At 36.7% G+C, this 27,804-nt stretch overlaps 1 protein-coding gene across 1 annotated transcript; it reads left to right on the forward strand.

Annotated features, from left to right (window-relative positions):
• The first annotated feature begins 10,899 nt into the window (after positions 1–10,899).
• On the forward strand, positions 10,900–13,586 carry LOC105252752 (dynein heavy chain 12, axonemal-like). The gene is made up of 3 exons (XM_011260303.1): positions 10,900–11,226; positions 12,498–12,938; positions 13,512–13,586. The coding sequence occupies exons 1-3, from the start codon at positions 10,900–10,902 to the stop codon at positions 13,584–13,586; spliced, it is 843 nt and encodes a 280-aa protein (XP_011258605.1).
• The last annotated feature ends 14,218 nt before the right edge of the window (positions 13,587–27,804 follow it).

The raw sequence follows: 27,804 nt of genomic DNA on the forward strand, positions 1-27,804 counted from the left end.
TCGTCATCGATACATCGATTGAACATCATGAACGGCGATCGTGAAAAGACTGCGAGAGAGATTGCAAAAACGCGAATCAATTCTAAAAAAATATCGCACTTTGAAAACTGGTGAAATGGAGGAAGACGTTGCATTGGAAAGACAATTTAAGCCAATTACCGAACTTTTAAAACAGTTTGTCGAAAATACTGTGGAATCTGATGCGCTGAAAATCGGAACATTAAGTTTGACGTTCGGAGAGAAGCACGAGGAAAAAATAAAAGAGTCAAAGCAAGAAATAAAGCGAACACGGATAAATATGCCGATAAACGATTTACCGATATATTCGACACTGAATCGATCAAACCGAAGGAAGCAATTTTCTAATATGGCTCTTTCTACACCGATAAAAATACAACCGCGTCAAACAATATCATCCCCGAAGAAATTTACGAAACCATGCCCGATTCGTTTGTATATCGGTCTGATACGAATTAGAAACATCCGAAGGTCAGAAAACGTTCCGAGATCATTTTGATCCAGCGAAAATATGTAAGAGCAAAAATATGTTGGAGCTATCATGAGTGTTGATAAAAATAAGAGTATGGATTACGTCTACGGTGTTAAATTTACCAGCGAAGGAATGATACTCGTTTGATAAAGTTCGATGTAGACAAGGAAGATAATATAATTATCGATGGAATTAAATATACGGGAACCGAAGATATCTACGATTTGATTTTTAAAAAATTTCCCAATCATAAAAAATATACTCAAGACGATTTGTATAAATATCAAAGTATATTAAAAACAATAAATACGCATAAACGTGACAACAAAATTAATAATCCTATTAAAAGTAATAAAGTATACAAGTATAAATATATAATTGCGCCATTATTTCCCGATAGAAAGGTTGGAAAAGGTATAGACGCGTCGCGCACCATGACGCTAAGTAACAACATGATCGATTACGTGCATTGGAACGATCCCAACAAATTGGTAGACCGTTTGCGATTGCTGCTGAACACCCCGCGTCGAGCCGGCAACAATGCTCACGACAATGAAATCTTGTCAATTATTGAAGAACTTCGCGAGACCGGCATTATTATAAATTAAACTATACGTTGACGATACGTGTCATTCGATCAATGTTCTCGGTATTGAAATGTCGATTAATAAATTTGGATTGTCGCTTGGAACGTCGAATAATTTGTATTATGAATGGAATGGATTAATGAGAAATTACGTTTACGATAGCGTTCTCTGCCAGACTGCTACCAACTTTGATGCAAGGTCGCGCAAAATTCAACGCATAGCACAATCGGAAGCTGATACTGGCGCTGTCAACAAACGATACATGGATAAACTTTTAAGAGATCGACGAGGGAGAAATTGAGCAAAAAATTATCGCGCACGAAATAAACGTGCAGGCGCTACGAATAATGATGGACGAGATAAAGAATGTGTTGAGATATGCAACATCTGACTCGACACTAAGCGAGACATACTAATATCGCAATATTAATTATGCCTCGATCAAACGTGCGAGAGAAGAAAGACACCTCCGAAAAGCGACAACTAGTCGAGGAATTACATGCTCCGGCGAGAAGAAATTTTCCACCAAGACGCGTCATCGTACGCTGATCGACGATCTATGGCAGGCGGACATGATCGACATGCGTTCGTACTCTCGACTCAACAAGGGTCATAAATACATACAGTTATCGATGTGTTAAGCAAGTATGGGCCGTATGGCTCAAAAGTAAGAGCGGAAACGAAGTGTCCGAAACAATCGCAAAAATTATTGGAGACGATAAAAGGTGTCCAAAAAATTTTCAAACCGACAGAGGAAAAGAATTTTACAACGCGAGTGTGCAGAAACTCATGAAGAAATACAACATTAATCATTACTCAACATATTACGTTATGAAAGCCTCGGTCACGGAACGATTCAATCGTACTTTAAAAAACAATATGTGGAAAATGTTTATGTTTCATGAAAATTACAAATAGATCGACGAGCTACCTCGACTCGTTGCAGAGTACAATACGCAAAAACATCGGTATGAGACCTGTCGACGTCATTCCGGCGATCGAAAAACTTTTAAATACAGTGTATAGCAACGTAAAAATTGCGCCTCTGGCAAAATTTAAAGTAGGCAATTCGTTACGCGTGAGCAAGACCATCTTTGAAAAAGGTTTCACACCTAATTGGTCGACCGAAGTTTTGAAGATTATGGAGGTGCAGAAAACTAATTCCGCGACATTCATACTCGAAGATTCTCGTGAAAATCCCGTCGCTGGAGGATTCTACGAATATGAGTTGCAACACGTCGCAAATCCCGACTTATATCTCGTGGAAAAAATTTTGCAGAAAAAGGATGATGACGTATATGTGAAATGGTTGGGAATGGATAAGTCACACAACTCTTGGATACATAAAAATAATGTATTGTAAACATTTATTAAAATATATAAAATATATATAAAATATGTGTATGAAATATATAAAATGTATAAAATTTATTAAAATGTATAAAATATAAAAAACATGAAATGTATAAAATATAAAAAATATATACATGGTTATGTACAAAATATATACAATTAATAATAAACAAAATATACATTTATTTACAAAGGTATCCTATAATGTCCCCACGGTAGCGGTGATTTCGGATACGATATATCGCTTATCGTACGGACTCAGAGCAATTTTCGTCTCACAGATCGTGTATACTTGGTGCAGTTTAGATCGTATACACGACTGCTGACGCGTCATTTCAATTTCTTCTTTTAAACACCGCGTGTAATCGTCAAACGTTATCGTTCTCGCGACAATGTTGCTCTTGACGCCTTTAACTTTCTTTGTGTCTTTCTTTTCGTCCGTAACGCATACATCTTTGCTTTGAGCCCGATAAATTTAATCATTATAGAATCATTGTTTTCATCCTTCATCAGACCTGATACTTTTTTATTTACAAGCGGTATACCGTACACATTGACCACCGCATAATCGCTCGTGTCGAATCAGCTGACATCGCGCTTCATGTTCTCATATATGTCTTCATACTCAATGTGATATATGAGACTATCGGTGTCGGTGTACATGACTTTACTTTTGTCGCGATACATTGGCGCCATATATTCGTGATGAAACTCGTACAAACATATCTTGGATATATCGAATATGCACATACCCACGTAGATTGGTTTGTAGAATTTCACTTCGAGATTTCGCAATTCCAGCTATTAAATTTTCCGAAAAGACGCTCCTGCTGTGGAAATTTGGTTTTGCGATTATTGCCCATCCCAATGTGTTAGTAACATCTTAGTTACATCTACACGATTCCGCACATTTTCCATTGTTTTGCCAAATACCGCATTGTTCATCAATTTGTATAAATTTTTTTCGAAATCGTTTTTAGCCAATGTTCTGAAATGTGTATTTAGTTCTATATAATTTCGAAGCCAGGGAAATTGTGAAAATTGTAATATTCGGTGTATTTTTGTTATATGAAAACCGTGCCGCGTACTGCTGCAGGTTGCGGTAGTGTATCATGTAACGCTTCTTATCATGTAACGTGAGCAGCTTGAGCTCTCGCTTGCTAGGTGACACGATTTGTTGCGTGTCGGGCGAAACGGCAGGTGTGTTCCCAGCGTAGCGTGTGCAATTTAACCTTGATAATTTCGCGTTTTGTCATGTACATTTGAAAAATCTAACGTGATTGCATCAGCAGCAGCCGTACATCGGCGCTCGATTTTAGCGCATTCAGCTAAATCTTTGTTCTGGGGATGATGATGTCATCGGCGCGACGAAATTTTAGAAGAAATTAAAATGTTGTGCCAACAATAATCTCCTCTACACCGCAATTTGCGATACTATTTGAATTAATAATAATTCTAATACGATCAGTATTACATCAATCGCGCATGTGAGAGATTCACTGAAGAAATCAACATGAATTTTTACGTTCCGATTCGAAACGGCGAAATTCCATTGTGTAAGAAGCAAAAATGTGACACATAAGATTCGATTATTTAAAAAAATTTTGATATTTATTAATTTTTTAATATTTTGGTCTAATTTATATATACAGGATGTCCTAGACCATCCGTACACTCTTTTTCTTTCAAAAACTAAGCATTTTAGAGAAAAACGTTTTCAACAAAAATTGTATGATTTTGAGGGGAACATAAGATAGTGTCATTGATTTGACCTTGGATGGCATCGTTAAGGTCAGGTGAAGGACATCTTTAATTTCTTAAATGGAACCACCTATTTTTTATTGCACATTCTTATAGCTTATGTCGAGAGCTTTCCAAAACACTATAATAAAGTATTTTTTCATTGAGTACTTTTCGAGTTATAAGGCTTGAAAGTTACAGTATTGTGACATAATATTTTGTTAAATATTTATTTTTCAAATTCCTTACTTTTTATTTTTGCAAACAATACGAATCAATTAATGTAAAGAAAACACATAATTTTCTTAAAGAAACACTTGTTGTGTAACTGCTTATTGCATATTCATTATTTGCTTAGCTTCTCACTATTCGTGGTGCTTGATTTGCGTGATCTCCTTGCCTCTCACGATTGGAGGATGAATGCAGTATGTACATGCTATGTGTTTGTGTTTTGCTCAAGCGATGTGTTCAAATTGAACACCATTTTCTGCAATGCAAGCATCTACTCTATTTTGAAAGCTATTGGCTGCTCGAAGAATTTCATCAGCATCTAAAGATTGAATTGCTTCATTTAGTCTACAAATCATATTGTCCCTCGTAGTCGTGCGTTCATGATAAACCAAGTCTTTTATTCTTCCCCACAAATAATAATCAAGGACAGTTAGGTCTTATGATCGGGGTGGATAATTGATAGGACCGTATTTGCCTATCCACCTGTTAAGAAACATAACATTTAATGCTGCACGAGCAACTCTGGATGTATGTATGTGATGGACATGCATCTTGCTGGAACCACATGTCCAGGCCCAATTGCAGATGAAGATTTTCTAGTAAGATAGGAAGATCTGTCTCTAATAAAAATATCTATCACCGTTTAGATTTTCGTCGAAGAAAATAGGACCTACGATTTGACTTCCAATAATGCCGCATCAAACATTGACTTTCCAAACGTTAAAGATGATCCATTTCTCTCAATCAGTGAGGATTAACTTGTGCCCAATAACGGTAGTTCCAAATATTGACAGACCCATCACTTTTAAATGTACGTTCGTCAGAAAATAAAATTTTTAAATGAAAATCAGGTGGCTGCTGTCTTATCCAATTGCAAAATGCAAGTCTTTGTCGGAAAACGTTATAATTCAACGCTTGGTGAACAGGCGTCCTATAAGGGTGAAACTTGTTTTCCCTGAAAATGAGCGAAATAGTATTACAAGTAATATTAGAATCTCGTTCTCGGCGTCTTAAAGAATCATTCAGTTCTGCCGATGCAAGAACTTCTGTTGCTCTTTCATCCCTAACTGGACGGCGAATCTGTCTACCTTTGTTATGTCGAGGCTAAACGACACCTTTAGTTTTGATTCGATTAGCTAAACGTGAAAAAACGTTTCGCGAATGAGAAATCCGATTAGGATAACGCTCTCGCCACAATCTTTCAGCTGCAGCGAATGTACCTTGACACTCACCCAAAATTAGCAACATATTATATGCCTCTTCATTCGAACAGGACATGGCTAGATAAACCCAAAATAATGAATATGAATTAGACCGAATCGAATCTTTTACGACTTTTTTGGAAAAAATTTTTTTGGAATGTTCTGTTAGAAGTACATAAATAGGAGACTTTGCTTCTGTCAAAGCGTGCTACAAAAGTAAGGGAGGAAGTTCTAATAGCGTTCTAATGCCTGTCGCAAGTTACAGGATGATAATGAGATACACGAAGTGACACACGAATGGCGCCACGCAAATGACAACAATGTTTTTTCAATAACTATCAATCACGCAATAAAAAATCGGTACTTTTCTTTCATGGTATACGCTAAATTTAAGTCTTTGTCGAAAATAATTCAATATGTACTTAGTGAATAGACATTCTGTAAGAATGAAACTTAATGCATAAATGTGAATGCCTACGGAGATTACACACCGCGCATTAGTTTATTCCAAGTATTTTAGACATTGTTCTTAACAACACAAGAATTGCACTCATTGTAAATGGCATTAAAATTGTTCTTCAGTTTTGTAGATTAGTGCGCTATGTACTGTGCCACGCTACGCCCTTACATAAGTGTTTCTTTAAGAAAATTATGTGTTTTCTTTACGTTAATTGATTCGTATTGTTTGCAAAAATAAAAAGTAAGGAATTTGAAGAATAAATATTTAACAAAATATTATGTCACAATACTGTAACTTTCAAGCCTTATAACTCGAAAAGTACTCGATGAAAAAATACTTTATTATAGTGTTTTGGAAAGCTCTCGACATAAGCTATAAGAATATGTAATAAAAAATAGGTGGTTCTATTTAAGAAATTAAAGGTGTTCTTGACCTGACCTTAACGATGCCATCCAAGATCAAACCAATGACACCATCTTATATTACCTTCAAAACCATACAATTTTTGTTGAAAACGTTTTTCTCTAAAATGCTTAGTTTTTGAAAGAAAAAGAGTGTATGGGTGGTCTAGGACAACCTGTATATATTTTTATAGCATTCAGCTACGTCGTGCGACTCGCATACTTGGAAGAAGATACGCTCTAACCCCCGACGTTGTATAAATATTTAGATATTGGAATAAGTTGGAGCTGTATCATACGTGGAACTGATTCTCTGCGATAATCGAAGCAATCAAATAGTGTTGCCCTTTTTGCGTTAAATTTGTTGATGCAGAAGCAAGCAGACATTGATTGTTTTCTACAATCGATTGCTGCCCCATTAAGGATTGGAGATTTAACGATCGAAATGCATCAATCGAAAATTATAAAACTCACATTATGCGAAAATTCTTTGTATGTGAAATCACAAATATTATTACATTTATTTAATTTTGAAAATTGTATCGATTATCGCCAAAGATGAGTAGAGAAATGCTGAGATAGATGAGACGTGATGCTTTAGTTAGAATGAGACAAAAGATTAAAAGATATATAATGAAGAGGAGGCAGTCTGCGGCATCAGAATATCATTCTTGAGCAACAACTTGTGACCATAATTCTATAGGGAGTGTGGAAATCGCTCCTAATCAAATTGATATGTGATTCGTATGAACAAATTTGTTTTATATTTGACAGTGAGAAAAAAACTTGGACTTGTGTGTGATTATAATATATGAACAGTTAGAAGTATTGGACAAAGATAATATTTAAATTTAGATTAATTAATTAAAAGACAATTTTTATTAATATATATATGTGTGGACTATAACATAAATTATATTAAATAATATTACAACAATGGATCTGCAAACACGTATAGAAGAATGGAGACGCATAATCACTATTGTTCAAGATGACAATATTAGTGCGATCGAAAAATACTAAACAGATGTCGATAACACAATATGTGCGCGATCGAGAATTAGGCATACGAGATATGAGTAAGCAACGTTTCGTCAAACAAGCTGAGATTACTATATATGAAGATGGTTATACAGAATGGCCCGATCATGTACAACTGAAGATTTTTCGAGAAATTCGGGACTGATACAGGAGCCGGAGTTACTCGGCGGGAGTCGAGAGACACTTCGATCAGGATCGGCTTCAGGAAGCCGGAGACACCCGGCAAATCGAAAAACACCTTGATCGGGACTGGTACGGGAGCCGGAGCCACTCGACGGGAGTCGAGAGACACCTCGACCTGGAGCGGTTTCGGGAAGCCGGAGACACCCGGCGGATCGAGGAATGCCTCGACCCGGAATGGTTTTAGGAAGCCGGAGACACCCGGCGGATCAAGGAACCCCTCGACCGGGATGGGATGACCGACACCGGAGACACCCGGTCGAGCCGAGGAACACCTCGGCCCGGGCGAGATCTGGTCAGGATCTGGCCTCGATGCACTGGTCGTGCCGGCTCTTATACTAGCTCTTATACTACTCGGCCGGAGATCCCCTACCTGGTGACGCATTAAGGTGAGGCACGACTGCGAAAATTTGCGAATATTCGGACAGAGCGAGAGAGAGCGAGACAGCAAGCGCAAAGCGGTGAGAGCAAGCGAGAAAGCGAGCGTGCGAGCGAGAGAGCGTGCATGGTTGCGAGCTAGATAACAGGTGTATAGCGGGAAATTAGCGGGTGCGATTAGACAAGCGAGTAAAGAAAAATAGATTTTATTAATACTGATAGTTATGATGCGCGAGCGCATCATTACAATTTAAGTAATTATTTTGGATGATTTTTTTTGTAGGGGATTGTTTCAGAAGAGATGAGAAATCTGAATGAAGATCAGAATGGAGATCAAAATGGAGATAAATCAAGAGGTAAATTTTGATGAGCTATTCGCATCCTTACAATAGATTAAATTTTATATTTTTTATATTTTATTATTCTCATTATTATTATATCATTATTATTATTAGACACACACACACACACACACACAAATGTATGAGACACACTCCCAGGTAGCAAGCACACGTCATTTTGACATTCCAAACTGGTCATTTTTGGTCATATGTCGTCAAAATGATTAATTTGTTACATGACTTTATATTGACGACTTGATATGACATTATTTTGATGTCATTTTTCAGTCATGAAGTGACGATTATTTTATTATTAATATAATTAGTTAGTATATCGATCCCATAAAAAAATCTTTTAAAATTTTTCATATAACATGACTTTCGCGATCAGACTTTAACAATTGTTAAAGTAAAATTTACTGTAAAACCAGTAAATTTCACTGTAAAATCAATAATCGCTAGTTCGTTCGTTTACTGCTATGATCACTATCTCTCTCGTATTTAGTTTTAGTCATGAACATTATATAAAGTTTGCAAAGAGTGACAGATAAAATTAAAAATATTACTTCAATTTAATTTCTTATACAATCTCAATAGAGAGGCTTCAGATATTAAATCGATTTTATAAGTCGGACAAATAAATGTCTGGCTACTTAATGAAAATTATTCGTTCATTATCTATTTAAAATAACAAGTTCAATATACATGTAATATAAATAAAATAAAATTTTTAATATAATAAATATAAATAAATTTAATAAATATAAATAAAATTTTTAATTTTATATATATTTATTTATATCTATATTTATTTATTTTTATATTTATTACATTTATATTATATTTATGAAATAGATAGAAAGATGAATTGTAGTTTAATATTACCGGCAATAACGAAAGAAATATTACTGAGATATTACTGATTGAAATAATCAAAATAATTAACTGATTCTTTCAATAAAATATCACTGATTTGCAGTGCTGTATTTATAACTGCTGTAATCAGTGACTATTTACTGTTTTTCAGTGATAATACACTGATTTACTTTTAGACAGTGCTTTATTCGACAACACTATTAAATATATTATTATGCTAAGAAGAAGACGTCAAAATATGGTACATTTTATAACATCAAAATGCGGTACATGTTATGATGTCAAGAATCTGTGACATTAGACCGTCACTTTTACGTCATAAAAACGTCAATTCGTGACGTCAAGAATAGTCAGTGAATGACCAATTTGAAACTTTAAAATGACGTGTGCTTGCTGCTACCTGGGCTATAATAAATTTTATATATTTTAATTGAAAAAATTGTAGTTATTTATACGCCTTTTCTTTGCGTTCCCATCCCTTGCGTTATCTCTCTCGTGCGCTAGTTGTAAGTATCGCGATATCTTCGTTGTATCCTCTCGCGCGTTAATCTTAAGTTATCTCTATCTTCGTCATTGCTCTTCTCTTCGTCATTGCGCTATCTCTCTCGTGCTTAGATAGAATATGTAATCTCTCTCGCACTATGACACAAAAAATGTACACAGTTAAATAAATGTATATTTTAATTGAAAAAATTGCAATTATTTACACGCCTTTCCTTTGCGTTCCCATCCCGGAGGCAATTTCTTCCGCGCGCTAGTTGTAAGTCTTTATCGTTGTCTCTATCACATTCGTCGTCTTCGCAATATCGTTCTCTCTTTCTTACGCGCTATCGTTCTCTCTCGCACGCGTTGTTTTCACGATATTATCGTTCTCTCTTGTGCGCTAATTGCAAGTTTCGCGATATTATTGTTGTCTCTCTCACACGCGTTGTTCGTGATATTATCGTTCTCTCTCGCACGTGTTGTTCTCGCGATATTATCGTTCTCTCTTTCGTACGAGTTCTCATTCTCTTTCTTTCATATGCTCGTCATTTATTTACCTTTGTGTCCTTCTCCCATCTATACGCCATCTTACAATGCGTCCTCCTTGTCCCATTAACGCCATCCTTGTCGCACGTTGACGCTATCCTTGTCGCACTGTCTTCTTCACACACGTAGCGCTATCCTTTTTCCACACGTAGCGCTATCCTTCTCACACCTTCGCACCGTCTTCTTTCCGCGGATCCCCCTTCTCCTCGTGGACCCCGTCGTCCATCGGTCGCGCCGCGGATCCCCTTTTCCCGCGCGAACCCCCTCGTCCATCGGTCGCGCCGCGGATCCCCCTTCCCCGCGCGTGACGTCATTCTCCCGCGCCGCAGTTCCCCTCGCGCCTCACCCCCCCTGAGAGGACTTGAGTTAGAAACCGCCTTGTTACTCTACTAAAGTATTATTTTCCACTTTTAATTTTTTTCTTATATACAATAGATTCATTATTTTCTCTAATATCATAATAATAAAGTAATAAATCCTATATAAATGACAATTCATTTTGAAACGTAAAAATAATTGAAAAAATGTCTTTAAATAATTATGAAATAGAAATATAAAAAGAGAAACACAAATATAAGAAAGTACAAAACATGGAAATTGATACTAATTCAAATTGTTGTCGAATGTGGATTAAAAGATGCTATCGCACATTGATCGGTGCATATTCTTTGCATCTGAGTGGTTCACCTGAGGGTCCGGCAGGAACCGGCAAAACTGAAACAACTAAAGACTTGAGTCGAGTTATCGCCGTGCAATGTATAGTATTCAATTGTTCAGAAGGTCTTGATTACAAGAATATGGGTAAATTCTTCAAGGGTTTGGTGAGCTGTGGCGCATGGTCTTGTTTTGATGAGTTTAATCGTATTGAATTGGAAGTGCTGTCAGTTGTGGCTCAACAAATGTTATGCATAATGCAGGTAATAAATAAAATATTATTATATATTATTTAAAATTTATAAAGTATTGAATAAATTTAATTAATACTTAAATTCCCCTTAACCTTTGAATAAATGAAAATGTCTATTACACACACGTTCATATTTACGTACGCACACGTGTACGCACTCATGCATACAAATGTGTTTCTAAATTTAAATTAGCCTTTTGTTGTCAAGCAATTTTCCATTTAAAACATTTTTTTTAAATATAAGTCCAAAAACAAAAATTATTGAAGTATAAAATATAGATGAAATATTCTGCATATTTTTTATATTTTTTAATGTTATAAAAATGTGCATGTATGCACGCACATAAATAAGATTAAAACATTTAACAGATATTTCTAAGCATTGCGTTATTCAATATTGCAATATATTGAGCATCTAATTACAAATTTATTTCTTTGTTATTAATTTTGACTATATTTCGGAAAATACCTTTTTATATCTTCCATTAACATTCAATGATTTTCGATAAGAATGATATAAATGTACGAGTAATCTCTTTCTTTAGACTCTTCTAGCAATGAGTGTGTAAGCGCACGGCGAAGGCTCCTCCCCTCCCCAATCATCGCTTCGCCGCGCGCTGCCATTATGTTACAGTCAGACCGTCTTCGCCGTCGTGTGCTTCTAGCCACGCGCATTGGCCGATCTTTATTTAATTTTTCGTTAATTATTGCGACAATCACAAAACAATAGAGGTCCTTCCTTCTTAATTTGAGTCAATCTCCTTAATTTGTGAAGGTCAAAAATTCCTTGACACCCTGTATAAGTTCTCCAGGAGAACTAACTAAAAAAACGCAACGATTGTCACTGCCAATACTATATGTACTATGACCACATACATTAATAGAAAATGTGATGCGCTCTCTAAAACAGATAACGCTGATTCATTTACTGTCCTCACTTTTTATTCAAATAAGAGCGTATCTATATGCAATATCAATTGTTGCAATATCATTAATTAATTTTTTTAATTATGTGATACTTAATGTAATACTATCAGTTTTTATTTACAATTTTAACATTATTTTTGTGTATTTATGATATATTTTTTGACGAAAAAAAGAGTTCGATGGAAACTTTCGATAAATTTTGTACTTAGTGTAATTTTGAATTGCATATAACATGCAATTTTTTTCTATAGCATCAGGCATTTTAACTTTTATAATTCAAACTATTATTCTTTATTAATAGAATTATACATTTTAAAAGTAATTTAATAAAAGACAGTAATTATATCTGTATAGGCTGTACGTGCTGGTTTGGAAATGTTTGTCTTTGAAGATACCAAACTTAAATTGAACCCAGCTGTTTTCGTGTGCATCACAATGAATCCTGGTTATGCCGGTCGCACGGAGCTGCCAGATAATTTAAAAGTCTTGTTTCGCACAGTTGCTATGATGGTACCAGATTACGCCATGATTGCTGAAATCTTTTTATATTCGTCGGGTTTTAGTTTCGCCCGCGAACTTTCTACAAAAATCGTTACTACATATAAGCTCTGTTCTGAGCAATTATCTACACAGTCACACTATGACTATGGTATGCGCGCCGTCAAAACTGTCCTTTCTGCAGCGCAGAATCTAAAGTTGAAGCATCCCAATGAAAATGAAGCTATTCTTCTTCTACGCTCGTTAATTGATGTGAACTTACCTAAGTTTCTAACACGAGACGTGCCACTCTTTCAGGTATGTCGAAAGATAGCATTAGTTTTTAAGATATTTTTCTGATGTTGTATAATAGTTGATTTTGTATAATTGAAACCGATAAATCAAAAAATAAAAAAAAAAACAACAAATGTTTATATAAAAATATAATATTGTACATTCATGTATGCGAATCTTAATAGAATTTAAGAAAACTGTTTTCGTACTTAGAAAATAGAGCAGTTTTAAATATCTTATAAAAGAAACATTATTGGAGAGTATAAGATAAGATAAGTGATTAGACAAATATAATAGAAAAAAAGTGCGACTATGACAAAAAAGATAAGGATGCATGTGAAGGAGGAGGTCAAACGTGTCTATACGCTCATTTGGTCAACAAGCAGAATCCATTCGTGGCAACGGCATAAACGTATATCCTGTAAAGAGAATATTCACACATTTTTCAGCCCAACAAATAATTGCTAGAAAATAGTATTCGTGGACTAGAAAAATATGATAGGTTCAAGTGGCTGGATGAGGAATCGAACCCGAGTCGCTTTACGGGCAACTATTCTAGACTGAGCTATCCAGATCTCTAATGCCGTTTTTTACCAGTCATATGCGACTCCAGAACGATGTTGGGATCTCATTCAATGGATGCCAATTGTACCAATTGTCAAGGACACTTAAAAGCTCGCTGAACTAATAAAAAACTCCAAAATCACATTTATATTGCAAGGAATTTTATTTCAATATTATGTGATTAGTAGGAGCGTTTTTCTACAGCAATGAATGTTTTTCTGTTGCTGGAGACTCAATATTGTAATGATTGTCACTATCTGCGAAACCATTTTTATTAAATATCGATATTAATCGAAATTATATTATTCGTATGATTACAGACCGAAATGCGGCATAAAATATATAGAGTGATTCAATTTAATCTTAACAGGCAAATATTTTGAAAAATATGCGAGATACGAAAAAATGTTTCAGACAAAAGTTACATGGTTGTAACGATACACCCGCGCACCTACCTATTTATACCCAGCAGTTGACCGCTGGAAGCTGCCGCCCGGCAGAACATCCGCCGGGCAAGGGCAGGGCGCTGAGCGCCATATTTTTAAACTTAACAATATTAACGGCAAAAGCCGCACGAAATACTGTGAGACGGCGAAGCGCGCCGAAGACAGCCGAGTGATCGGGTTGAGTCTTCCCGCGCCCGGCTTCGCCCATCCGTGTTCCCACGAGCGTCTGCCACACCGTTACGATTATCGCCCGCTCGGTGGAGGCAACCATGTTTTACGCCGGCGCGGGCTAATTAGCCCAATATAAAAAGAGTCCGTCGACCAAATTAGACTCACTCTTTTCCCAGCTTCTCGAGCGCACAGTCGCAACAGATAGCAAACCTAGAGCGCCGAAAACGGCGAAACCTAGCGATAGGGAGTACCCTGCCACATCTGGGAGTTCCCAGGATTCGTCAGAAGTAGACGCATCCTTCTGAGTGCGATATCAAATTGGGACATTCCCCGATCTCTCCGGGAGTTCCCGGAATACGCACAACTACATCACCGCCCGTCCAACCGGTGCATACGGAGGTAGAATGGAGAGCTACCCCCAGCGGGCCGTTCTCGCTAAGCACGGTTTTTCAGAGCATTCTTTTTCTTTAGAAATATTCAGAGAAAACTGCAAGAACCCGCCCGACAGAAAAAGCGTGCGAAAAACGCCAGACACGTGCCGTAACGTCACGCGGTCATTGACAGGGCCGACAACCGGGCCCGGTGATCGGCATTAAAATCCGCTATTACAAGCTGATCGGCATTAAAATCCGCTATTACAAGCGAACCCAACATTATAATCGGGTGTTCGCCACGCGATCTTGTGATGCATCCGACCATGAAACGTCAATCTCACGCATCGATTTTAACGCCGTAAAAACACGCCTCATTTATTAACGCGTTTTCACGCAAACCACGAGCCACTGAGTAAGCGCACGAGACTTATTGCGAGCTACGCCGAGTTTTTGCGACTCACGAATTTAATACACACACGCAGCTCCGTTCAAGCATTTAGACACACACCCACGAATGCATACCCAGGCTTATCGCGCATCGCGCCGACATACACTCACACACATACACATACACTACTGTATTTTCACTAATCATTTTTTTAAAACATATTTATTTTTGTATCAACTTCGCGCCTTTTAATTTATGCCTACCTAATCAACCTTTGTAATCACGATTGCAGTTCGCGGAAATTTCCGCGGAAATCAGCGAAAATAAGACCATTACATGGTTTTAAAGAAAACATAAGATGGTGTCATTATTTGACCTTAAATAATTACTTGAAGATCACGTGAAGGTCACCCTCAATTTTTTAAATGGAACCGCCTAGTTTTTATTACATATTCTTATAGCTCATCTCGAGAGCTTTTCAAAATACTATAATTAAGTTAATTTTCATTAAATACCTTCCGAGTTATGAGGCTTGAAATCGTTTCTTAATTTTACATAAACCGTAAAATATTTTGTAAAATATTCATTTTTTAATTACCTCACCTTAATACTTTTATGTACAAAATAATGAGAGGAATCAATTGGTGTAAATAAACCACATAGTTATTTTTAAGAAAAAATATGTAATTGTTAATTGCAAATTACATTTTTATTTTCGAAACAACTATGTGTTTTTTTTACACCAATTAATTCTTTTCATTATTTTGTATATAAAAGTATTAAGGTAAAATAATTGAAAAATGAATATTTTACAAGATATTTTATGTAAAGATAAGGTTTATGTAAAGATAAGGAACAACTTCAAGCCTCATAACTCTTAAAAATACTTAATGAAAACTAACTTAATTATAGTGTTTTGGAAAGCTCTCCAGATAAGCTACAGGAATATGTAATAAAAAAATAGGCAGTTCCATTTAAAAATTTGAAGGTGACTTTCACGTGACCTTCAAGTAACTATTTAAGGTCATATTAATGACAACATCTTATGTCTTCTTTGAAACCATATAACTTTTGTCTAAAATATTTTTTCGTATCTCGCATATTTTGCCTGTTAAGTTTAAAATGAATTACCTTGTATAAATATAAAATATACATTAATATAATATAATTATTAATATAAAATATTAATTTATTAATAGAAATAATAATTTCACTTTAACTTCATATTGCCTAATTATTCACATTAATGTACATTCCATAAAAATTTGCATTAAAAATAAAATTGGAAAAAAGTAGTATTCGAATCTGTAACATGCTATGTTCTTATTCGCTATCTCATTTGCTACGCTACGCTCACTACCTGCAAGCATCTCAAATATGTTCTACATAAAAAGTACAAGGAAAACTTTCAATGTAAATTTCTCGTGAATATTCGAATGTTGCATCATGCCACTTGACTATTAAGTAATGGAGGAAGTAATGTATCTCTAAAACATATTTAAAATTCAAGATCGGTGATCTCACTACCTGATATTTCCCTTGTAAAGAATACGCGTAATTCGTTTTTGATCTTACGTTTGATTTCTAATTGCGTCGGAATTTTGCCATACATGAACAGTTTGCAGATTAGAAAGCACTAAACATTTCTATGAATGTGCTATGAATATTTTTTAAGAATGTTTCGAATATTCTATAAGACATTCTTATATATTTATAGTATGTTTATAATATATTCGAATGGTACTATTTTAAATGTTTTTTGAATGTGACTAGAATAATCTATCGAATATTCTATGTAACATTTTATGTATATTCATAGAATATTCCATGTATGTCCTAATAGAATGTTCTGTAAATGTGCGAAATATATTACACAGAATATTCTATACTCATTCTATAGCCCAGATTCTGAGTTCTCTTTTATTGATAAAAGTGCTTTTAAAAGTGGCTAAGTCAATGAAAAATCTTATAAGCCACTTTTAGAAGCACTTTTATTGTTAAAAGAGGATTCAGAATGGACTTATATATTTACATTAGAATAAAATAAATAGTCTCTTCATAAACATAAATTATTATTTTCAAAAACAACTAAATTTCACTTTTTTACAAAAAAAAAAAAACAAAAAATTAAGTAGAAAATAATATAAGTTGAGAATGTTAAAGTATTAATTTTTTCTATTAACTGATATTATCTGTTTCTTAATTTTAACACTTCCACATTATCAATTTCTTTTGTATTTTAAGTAATTTTTGTTCTTAAAAAGAATTTAACTGCCCTTTTGAAAATAAACAATTTCATGTTTTTTAAAACTGATTATTTGGTTATATATGTTACAGAAGTAATTTTAAGTTCATTTTTATATTTTAAAAAATAATTTTTAAAAGTTTTTACACATATTTTCATGAAAATACATATACACGTATTTATTAATATTTCATAATATTTATATAAATATCATATAAATATAAAATATATTGTTACGTTCGCGGCGAGGACTTCGATAAATATCGAAGCCGCGCACGAAAAGGTCGGCCGCTCGCGAGTCGCGCGAAATAAATAGACACTTTTAAAAGTAACTAAGAGCTTTAATATCAACACAGGGCAACACAAACGATAACACAGAACGATTCAACACAAAATTAGCGGCTCGATGCAAATTCGCGTCCGCGCAGCCAGACAGCTGGAACCGAACTCAGCTGACAGTCGTTGTTTGTAAATAATCTTCTTGCCGACGGGATCCAGACAACGGCAGGGCCGTGACGACTCGGGCGCGCGCGTAACACTGCCCCTCCTCTTCAAGATTGTCGTCCCGACAATCAGCAAGGGGCTCAATGACCATCGTGGACTTCCAGGAACCCCGAACGATCCTGCTCTCCCTGAGTTGCTGCTCCCGGTTACCGAGCATCGTTCTGATCAGGCCCCAATCCACCGGGCAGGCTCCCAACCGATCCCTTCCAGAGAGCTGGCCAGGCTCTCAAGAACCGACTCCAGGGCAGCCTCCCATTCCAGCCATCTTCCTGTTCCCGGCGCGAGTCCTTTTTGGTCCTTCTCCTCCCATGACTTTCTTCGGACAAGAGGGGGGTATCTTCCGTGGACCCGTCGTCCCAAAAGGACTCCCCAAGTCCCTGCCTCGGCATTCGCCCTCCGGTCCACGGGAAAACCACGGCTCAAAAACCGTGGGCGAGGCAGTCTTCTCTTTGGGAGTTCACGTTGTTAAATCTTCATCTTACGACTCGTGTCAGCTTCCTTTTCCGTTTAGAAAACTCTCTCTCCTATAGCATAAAATAACAAGAAAACGCAAGAAACTGAGAACAACAATAACTTAACAACAAACTTAAAAACAATATCTCAATTCCTATCACGGGTTTTCCTCTTTTTCAGGACAATCTGCACGGTAATGTCCAGCCCTCCCGCAAAGCCAACACTCTTTCATGCCCTTTTTCCTTCCGTTTTCCTCCTCCTTACTCTTTCTTTCATGAGTTAGCGCGTCCCCCTTTCCTTTTTCAAATTGCCTTTCGTAATCCTTTTTCCTCTCAAAATTTTCCCCCTGGATTATCTTTACGGCCTTCCCCCTTTCTACAGCTAGTTTCAGGGAAGATATTCCTTCTAGCTGAAGGGTCCTCCTCACAAAACCGTCGAGAAGCGACGAAAGAAATTGTGCGCAAGCAATCTTATCCCGCACCGCGTAAGAACATTCGGGGTAGACCAAACGGGCAAGCCTCTCTAACTCTGAACCGAAAATTGCAAAATCCTCCCCGAATTTCTGTTTTCGGTTCGTGAATTGCGTATAGCAATTCTGAGATTGCCCCTCGCCGAAACGCAATTCGAGCTTGGATTTTAGTTCCTCGAACGTACAGGTCTCTAAATCCTCGATTGACTCCAAAACAGAGCGGGCCTTCCCCCTCAAACACGACGCTAACACTACAGTCCTCGTTGCGTCGTCCCAACGGTTCGCGCGCGCTATGAGAGAGAACTGCGAGAAAAATTCCCGCAACGAAACCGTCCCATCGAACGTATCCGGCTTCAACTTATATCCGGTCTCGTTACGTGTCTCCGCGTCGCGACTTTCCCGAGACCCCGATCTAAACTCGGAAGGACTTAGCTGAGGAGGCTGTAGCCGGCTCCCGCGTAGAAGCTGGATCTCCTCGTCGTGACGGCGCAGCATCGCGGCGATCTCCTCTTCGCGTCGCGCTTGTTCCTCGCGCATCCGCCGCATCTCCTGCAGGACGGTGAGCAGAGCGGAAGATTCCGTCGCCGCCGTCTCCGTCGCCGCTGCCTCCGTTGCCGCTGCCTCCGGCGCCCGCGGTTCCGTCGCCCGCCCCTCCGAGGGCGGCTCCGACTGCTCCCTCCTTCTCCTCTTCGCGGCTATTGTCGCCATCACTCTTTCACGGTCACTTCTCGCGGTCACTTTCTCACAATTTTCCGTTTCGTCCGTCCGATCCCGGACGAGCCCCCAAAATATTACGCCCGCGGCGAGGACTTCGATAAATATCGAAGCCGCGCACGAAAAGATCGGCCGCTCGCGAGTCGCGCGAAATAAATAGACACTTTTAAAAGTAACTAAGAGCTTTAATATCAACACAGGGCAACACAAACGATAACACAGAACGATTCAACACAAAATTAGCGGCTCGATGCAAATTCGCGTCCGCGCAGCCAGACAGCTGGAACCGAACTCAGCTGACAGTCGTTGTTTGTAAATAATCTTCTTGCCGACGGGATCCAGACAACGGCAGGGCCGTGACGACTCGGGCGCGCGCGTAACACTGTTATATTTATAATGGAAATAATACTTTTGAATTTAATACTAGAATTCATAAAATCTAAATTTTTTAATAAAACAGAATTACCGAAGATTATGTCTAAGTGTCTAATATTTAAGTATACATATGAATCTTAAACTTGACTTAAAAAAAAACAACAATTTATAAAAATAATTATACATTCCAATAAAAGAGAAAACTAGAAAAATGATTATTGTTTATTTCTAAAAACTTGTAGTGTTTTAGAAATAAACAATAATTATTTTAAAAAATGTCAAATAAATCATTTTTTATCTTTGGTACTTAACATTGCACTTAAGTTGCACTTAAAATAAAATTATTTTTTACTTGCGAATATGCATTCAAAATAAAACTTCAAAATAAAATTGCACTTAAGTTGCACTTAAAATAAAATTATTTTTTACTTAGGAATATGCATTCAAAAGAAAATTTTTTTGTACTTGTAAATCTTACGAATTTTTTTCTTTTGTTGACTGTTTCTGTCGTTCGATTAGATTTTGCAAGCCAATATTTTATTACAGCCTCTATCATCGCTTCGGAGCAGGCATGCGTTTTTTGTACAGCAGATAATATTGCTGAGCAAATTCGAAGATTAGAAAAGTTACGTTTTCCTTTAAAACCTGTCCAACTATAAGTCTTAGATAAATCATTAAATATTATTCTTGTTAACACGCGTTTCACCATCTGTTTGTAGGATGTTTCTTCAATTTTAATAATTTCCGTTACCTAAAATACAAATTTATAGATTTCTAAATTTATATAAATTCTAAGTACAATAAAAATGCATTAGTAAATAAATTTACTTAAACTTTTTGAAATTATTGTCTTCGATTAGAAATTCTTCTATAGCTTCTAATTCTTCTATTTCTTTTAAAGTAAAATTATAATTTTTAAATATAGACTCTTCATTTGATATAATTGGTTCATCTTTTTCAGAATTTGCTTTCATCAATAAAACGCTCAGATCCTCTGAAATTTGTTGTTGTCTTAGATTAATTATTTGCAATTGTCGTAATACTTGTCTTTTGAAATTATTATCACAAAGTATTTCTATAAACATACATTTTTTACAATTAGGAATGTCCATTTTCAGATATAACAAACATTAGTGTAAACTATCATTATAATTTACATTAAAGAAAAAATACATAACATCTAGCAAATACTTTTTAATAAAAATAAAAATAGAATGTAATATATAATATTACCATATACATTAGATGGTTTATTACCATATACATTAGATGGTTTTACAGATTCAAACGAAGATTTATTATAAGCAGATATAGAAGGTAATTCACGATGTAGAGTGTTTTCTTGTTCATGATGATTTCTTACTATAATTGATTGCAAAAAAGACTTTTTTTTGCATTTAGGCATTATTAAATTTTAAAAATAATACTATTATAATATAATATAAGGCTGTACTAAAATCTGAAATTGAAACAAAAAATTTAAGCAATTTAAATTTAAAGTAGAACAAATTTTCTTTTAAACGTATAAGAATAATTGTATAAGAATTCTTTTAAATGTATAAGAATTATAGAATTTTTCTGGCAATGGCTGCGTTCAGCAGGAAAAGCTGCTTTGCAACTGTTGTAAAATTCGTGAATCTGATGCATGCTTTTAGATTCAGTCAAAATTAAGAACATACACCAATCAGGCTCACGAATTTTATAACAGTTGCAAAACAACTTTCTCTACTGAACGCAGCCAATGACAAGTGAAAAAAAGAAGAAATAAACTAATAAAGTAGTTTTTTATTTGTACTTACTTTTATGCTTAGTGTCCTAATGACCCAGTGTGTAATCATTCAATAACGCAACGTAATATTATTAGAATATGAATGCTTGAACACTGTAATAAAGAGAATTTTACATGAAGAATAAGAAAATAAATAGATACAATGTACCCAGCAAACATCAAGTAAATTATATAATTTTTATTCGGTGTTTGCTGAGTATGCATTTTGTGTGATTTTCTTCAAGCATAACCTTAAATGTACTGAAATACATTTATCCTGATTCGAACTAAAAGAATGTAAAAAATATTACTAAAAATATATAGAAAAATATTCTTAAGTTTTATTTAATTTTTGATAAAATGAAATTAATAAAAGAAAACAGATAATTACCTCTAATTAAAACGCTATCATTTCATGTAAAGCATATGGCAAACATGGCCAAACACTTAACGACGCACATGACGACAAAAGACGAAACCGCTCACGAATATGACCGCTTAAAGGCTTGTTCGTAGTGCGTATGGTCTTTTACACTTAATTTAATTTAAGGGTTCTTTTACACTTAATTTAATTCGAATTTCTTCTACTGCACATGTGCAATAAAATGTGCAATGAATAAATTCAACCAATATTCTAATAATATTTTTCTCTATTAGAAATATATTATTTACGATTAACATTCTACGTATATTCATATAATATTCAATTCGAATATTCTAAAATTAAAAATTCGTACTTTATAAGAATATTCATGGAATATTGTGTGCTATCTGGGAATGCAATTCGAGAAAACAGACAATTAATTGTACTATATATGTCGAATTCGATAATGTCATAAAAATCGATTGTCTCGTTAATTCATCAATGATTTTATTAGATTTTTTATTGTGCACACGCTCACATCGTAATGTAATATTCGGTTAAAAAATTTGCTCTTCCACTTCATATAAATGTTGATATGCAGTCCTTCTCGCCCACCCACTTGGCCGTTCGTGTCTCTCTCACATTCATTCGTCTTATCAGAGCGGCTTAGCCGGAAAGGGGAACTTCGGCCGAGTATATAAGCCGATCTGGCCGGCACCAGTGATGCCAGAATGGATACGCTGGCAACCGGCAACCGGCAACCGTGGAGAAGGTAACGAATATGTGAGCGTAAGCGTACGTATGAGCACGGAGTTTCGGCTAGCTTCGGACAATAGAAAAAGACAGAATTCTGCTTTCTGTCTTCTTCTTATCAAGCTAGCTACGAAGAAGCAGTGCGGCACGCAGCTCACTTTTCAATGCGTGCGAGAGCGTTGAATGGTTTTCGCTTACAGCTTTGTATACTATATATTTTTTATAACTGATAAATATATATTATACATTTACCAATTGTAAGAAAATATTGATATATTTTTTCATGTAAAATATCAAATCGTATAATTTTTATAAACAAATGTATATATTGTGACCGTAGATTTTATTAATTAGGGCTGATAATGAGATCTGACCGGTGTTGTTGGTCCACGGCACACCTTCGGCGCGATTACTATTCAATTTTATCTCCAAAAGTTTTTGGGCGCCAAGTGCGGTCCACTTCCGCACCACTTCAGAAAAAGTAATTCAATATCTCGATATAATAAGCATGGAAAACGCTACTCAATTAATCGCGACGGACGCTCGGCTAGCCCCGTCTCGGAAATGGCAGAGGGGGCGGTCCGTTTTAATGATTAAAAAGGAAGAATATCGAGAATACAAGGTGACTGCAAATAAGACAAAATATTAAAATAACAAGAATGAATAATTTAACAAATAGATAAAGTTTAACACGAGACAGATTCACGTAGATATTGCAAGATGTTTTATAATCGATTATAACGAATTTTTCCGGCAGCAACGGGCCGGCATTCGAGTGCGCGGTATCACTTGTCGCGCGATAGAAAAAACAGCGTAAGAAGATCGTGGAATCTTGCGCTAAACGAGACGTCACAGGGTCTCGACGGCTACAAATTCCGCTTGAATTATTAATAATAAATACCGCGATGATGCTTCTAATAATGATATCTGTCTGTTGTAAGACAAAAATATTAAATAATGGCAGTAGTTAAATTCGCCGAACGCGATATTAATAGAATCGATTACACAGTTCCACAAAAAAAAATCGAAAAAATTCTTCCTGTGACCAGACCATGTTCATCTTATGTTTTTGGGGTCGCTGAATCCGAATCCGAGGTCCGTTTAACCCTATCACGTCAGGGTTTTTCATAACCTCAAAAAATAGGCTCAAAAACCCAGTAATTCCTTACAACTTTAATCCCTTGATTCTTCAACACAAAAAAAACCCATAACCACTTAATCCTTAAACCCCTTGACCCAATAACACCTAAACCCCATAACGCGTTCACCCCTTAACCCCATAACTCCTTAACTTCTTAACCCCTCCCCCGGAAAAATCAATAAAATGCTTTTTTAACTAGACCATGTTTGTCTTATGTTTTTGGAGTCGCCGAATCCGAATCCGAGGGCCGTTTAACCCCATCGCATCCGTCGTACCTGAACTTTGTAAGTTATTTGGGTACTAACTTGTCGTGTGTTTGCAATCCAGGGCACCTCCACGTGGTTGCCGGTGGGCAACGGAGTTATTCCGGCAGAGACTCTGGATAACGGCGTTCATGCCGTCATGGCAAACACACGAAAAAAATTTACGTTGCAGGGAGTCGGATCCCCAGTAGCGGCGGCTAATCGGAGTGAGAAAGCGGGCCCGCAGGCGTCGTCATCATGTGACCGCAGCTTCGTAGAAGTGGGTTCCTTGGCTTCTACGGAGTATAAAGCAAGACATGTTCATGATGATAAAAATAAACCGGACAGCTTCTGTTATGTCTGCGATTTGTTTACTTCTCCTAATATCCGAAAAAAAATCAACGATAGAGTTAAAGATGCATACGAATATTGTTTTGGATTCAAAATTACAAATCAAAATGAAAACTGGATCCCTCACACCGTCTGTGCCAACTGCTACAGAATTTTAACGACATGTCACAGTTCGAAGAATCTTTCTGATTTAAAAATCTCATCACCAGTCACATGGGGCATGCCAGAGAAAAGAGAAGATTGTTTCTTCTGTATGACGGTTACAACAGGATATAATTCCAAAAACAGATCTCAAATCAAATATATGTACACAAGCAAAGTGAATCCAGCCATAGCTATTCAAAAGAATCGTGGTCGTCAAAAGAAACTTGTGGAAGGCTCAGATATTGATACAACTGAAGGTGGGTTTGACGAAGACAGTGAGATGGAGCTGAGTGCAAGTGATCTGGAGTCAAGTTCAAGTGATGAGGAATTAAAACAAAAAAATAAAGCACCACAGAAATTTAGCCAAGCCGAATTAAGTGATTTAGGCAGAGAGCTGAGTCTATCAAAGGAAGCACATGAATCTTTGACGTCTAGGTTGAAAGAGAAAAATCTCTTGGATGAAGGCGCTAAAATAACTATGTATAGAAATCGTGAGCAGGATATGAGACCGTTCTACAAACAGGATAAGGAATTAGATTTAGTATACTGTGAAAATATCACCGGACTAATTAACAGTTTGAATGCTGGAGAATATAAGCCGACAGAGTGGCGTCTTTTTATAGACTCCTCAATTCGTAGTCTAAAAGCTATACTACTTCACAACACGAACATTCTAGCACCAATACCTTTAGCTCATTCTACAGTTCTAAAGGAATCTTATGACAACGTGAAAATAGTTCTTGATCAAATAAAATATTCTGATCAACTGGCTTCTATGTGGTGATTTGAAAATTATAGGGATCGTTCTCGGGATGCAGAGCGGAAACATCAAATATTCCTGCTTTTTATGTCTCTTTGATAGCAGAGATCGATCAAATCACTATAAAAAGAAAGAATGGCCAAAACGCGAGTCTTTAGAACCTGGATCACCAAATATTCTGAAAACGCCTCTTGTGGATGTATCAAAAGTTTTAATTCCACCTTTACATCTCAAACTTGGCCTAATGACTCAATTCGTCAAAGCTTTGGATAATGGGGATGTTATAAATATACGGGCGAATGTTATAAATATATTGCGCAGGAAATGCATACACTTAGCGATGCCAAATTAGAGGCAGGTATTTTTGACGGTCCGAAAATTCGACAACTCTTTAATGATGTTACTTTTACAGATCATATAACGAAAACGGAGCGAGCTGCATGGACAAGTTTTCAAGATGTATGTCAGAATTTCCTAGGAAATAAGAAAAGTCCGATTTACAAGAAGCTGGTGAGCAACATGATAAAAAAATTTCAAGTTCTAAGTTGCAATATGACTACTAAAATGCATTTTTTAGATTCACATATTGATTTTTTTCCAGAAAAACTAGAAGACTTCAGCGAGGAATATGGAGAAAGATGCCATCAAGACATGAAAGACATGGAAAAACGATATCAAGCATCGTGGGGTGTTAATATGATGGCAGACTATTGCTGGAGTCTGAAACGGGATGTAAAAGATAAGAAAAGTCATAAGCGACGTTCACTCCGTCGATCGTTTGAAGACAAGCAAGTCAGATATCACAAACGAAGCAAGGACCAATGAAATTTTCTGTTATTCTTCTTCTTTTTTGTATCAATTCAATTTTATGTGAGAAGCAAGGGGAACTCACGTTAAAAAAAGCACCTCGAATCATGAGAGGCAAGGGGAACTCACGTTAAAAAAGCACCCTGAATTGTGAGAGGCAAGGGGAACTCACGTTAAAAAAGCACCCCGAATCGTGAGAGGCAAGGGGAACTTACGTTAAAAAAGCACCCCGAATCGTGAGAGGCAAGAAGAACTCACGTAAAAAAAGCACCCCAAAGGGAACAGAAGCCTACTACGTCCACGTCGTTGTTTCTGGGATAGGCTAAGATTAGGTTAAGCATAAAATACCAAGATTTCACGCGACCATAGTGTCAATAATATGATTTACTAGGTAATGCGATCACGTGGTTGAAAGGTCATGCTGCTATGAAATTTATCATTTGAATGGTTAATATACACATCTGACTCGTACATACTGAGTTTCGGGATTCGAAGACGCCTAAGTTACCATTGTACAGCGTTACGGGGTGAAAGGGTTATTGGGTAAAGGGGTTTTTGGGCCTATTTTTTTGAGGTTATGAAAAACCCCTGACGTGATGGGGTTAAACGGATCTCGGATTCGGATTCGGCGACCCCAAAAACATAAGACAAACATGGTCTAGTTAAAAAAGTATTTTATTGATTTTTTCGGGGGAGGGGTTATGGGGTTAAGAAGATAAGGGGTTATGGGGTTAAGGGGTGAAGGCGTTATGGGGTTTAGATGTTATTGGGTCAAGGGGTTTAAGAATTAAGTGGTTATGGGTTTTTTTGTGTTGAAGAATCAAGGGATTAAGTTGTAAGGAATTACTGGATTTTTGGGTCTATTTTTTGAGGTTATGAAAAACCCTGACGTGATGGGCTTAAACGGACCTCGGATTCGGATTCAGCGACCCCAAAAACATAAGATGAACATGGTCTGGTCACAGGAAGAATTTTTTCGATTTTTTTTATGGAGCTGTGTTATTAACGTGAGTCGATCAGACAAATACAGAATTACGATAATAACGGAAGAATAGAGCGACTAGGCAAATACACAAGATAAACGATCGAACGAGAGCGTGAACAATTAACGGTAATAAAATCTCAAAAGCGCAAACAATAAACTATAATAAAGATCGAACGATTCACGTCGCAGAGATACGCGAGTCGATGCCGCGACGCATCTGTTGGCTATCGAATATCGCGATCGTCTTTGTGTGTGAGTTCGTCATATCGCAAACTACTTTACACAAAATTTACAAACAACAATAATCGCCAAAAGAAAAGACAATAAATTTGACTGTCGGCGCTTAACCGGGAGAGAGGGCACTTAATATTATCGTAGCTCGAATAAAGTATGTCGGCCGGCCGTCTCATTCTACTGCGCACTTCTCATAACTCGAATTAATCTCGCGTAAAGAATTTTCAACGGCAGCAATTCGGCACGGACTCTATTCGAGCTAATTCTACCTGATTCTTTAACGATAAAACGGCCTGAGGAGGTCGACGCTCGTCTCACCGATGACTCGTTGAGGTCCTTGGCTCTCTCGGCATCTACACGAAAAATCTATCTCTTTGGGCCGTCGTGCTCTTACAATGGTCCGCCGAACAGTGACGAGCGGAAGGCCTATCAGAATCGTGCCGGCAATTAATTCGAAACTAGGTCACTTGTAGCGCTTCCGCAACCCTCAGAATCGTCGCGGGTCTCAATTACTCCTGTGGCCTTCAAGGCCGTGTTTGCGCCTATCGCAACCCTGTTTCCTCTCAGGATTTCCTCAGTTCTTCAATTGCAGCTCGGTGTGAGGTATCTTTCCGGTAGCCGCTTGCCGTTACTTTTAT

The sequence above is a fragment of the Camponotus floridanus genome, unplaced genomic scaffold, assembly GCF_003227725.1.
Source record: "Camponotus floridanus strain SB8 unplaced genomic scaffold, Cflo_v7.5 scaffold225, whole genome shotgun sequence".
Classification (NCBI taxonomy): Eukaryota; Metazoa; Arthropoda; class Insecta; order Hymenoptera; family Formicidae; genus Camponotus; species Camponotus floridanus.

What these genes read in the sequence shown, in the direction of transcription:
- LOC105252752 (XM_011260303.1), top strand. Translation starts at nt 10,900, where the DNA reads ATGGAAATTGATACTAATTCAAATTGTTGTCGAATGTGGATTAAAAGA. An exon ending in AAATGTTATGCATAATGCAG is followed by an intron (nt 11,227 to 12,497) that starts GTAATAAATAAA and finishes ATATCTGTATAG; the next exon opens with GCTGTACGTGCTGGTTTGGA. An exon ending in GAGACGTGCCACTCTTTCAG is followed by an intron (nt 12,939 to 13,511) that starts GTATGTCGAAAG and finishes GTTTTTTACCAG; the next exon opens with TCATATGCGACTCCAGAACG.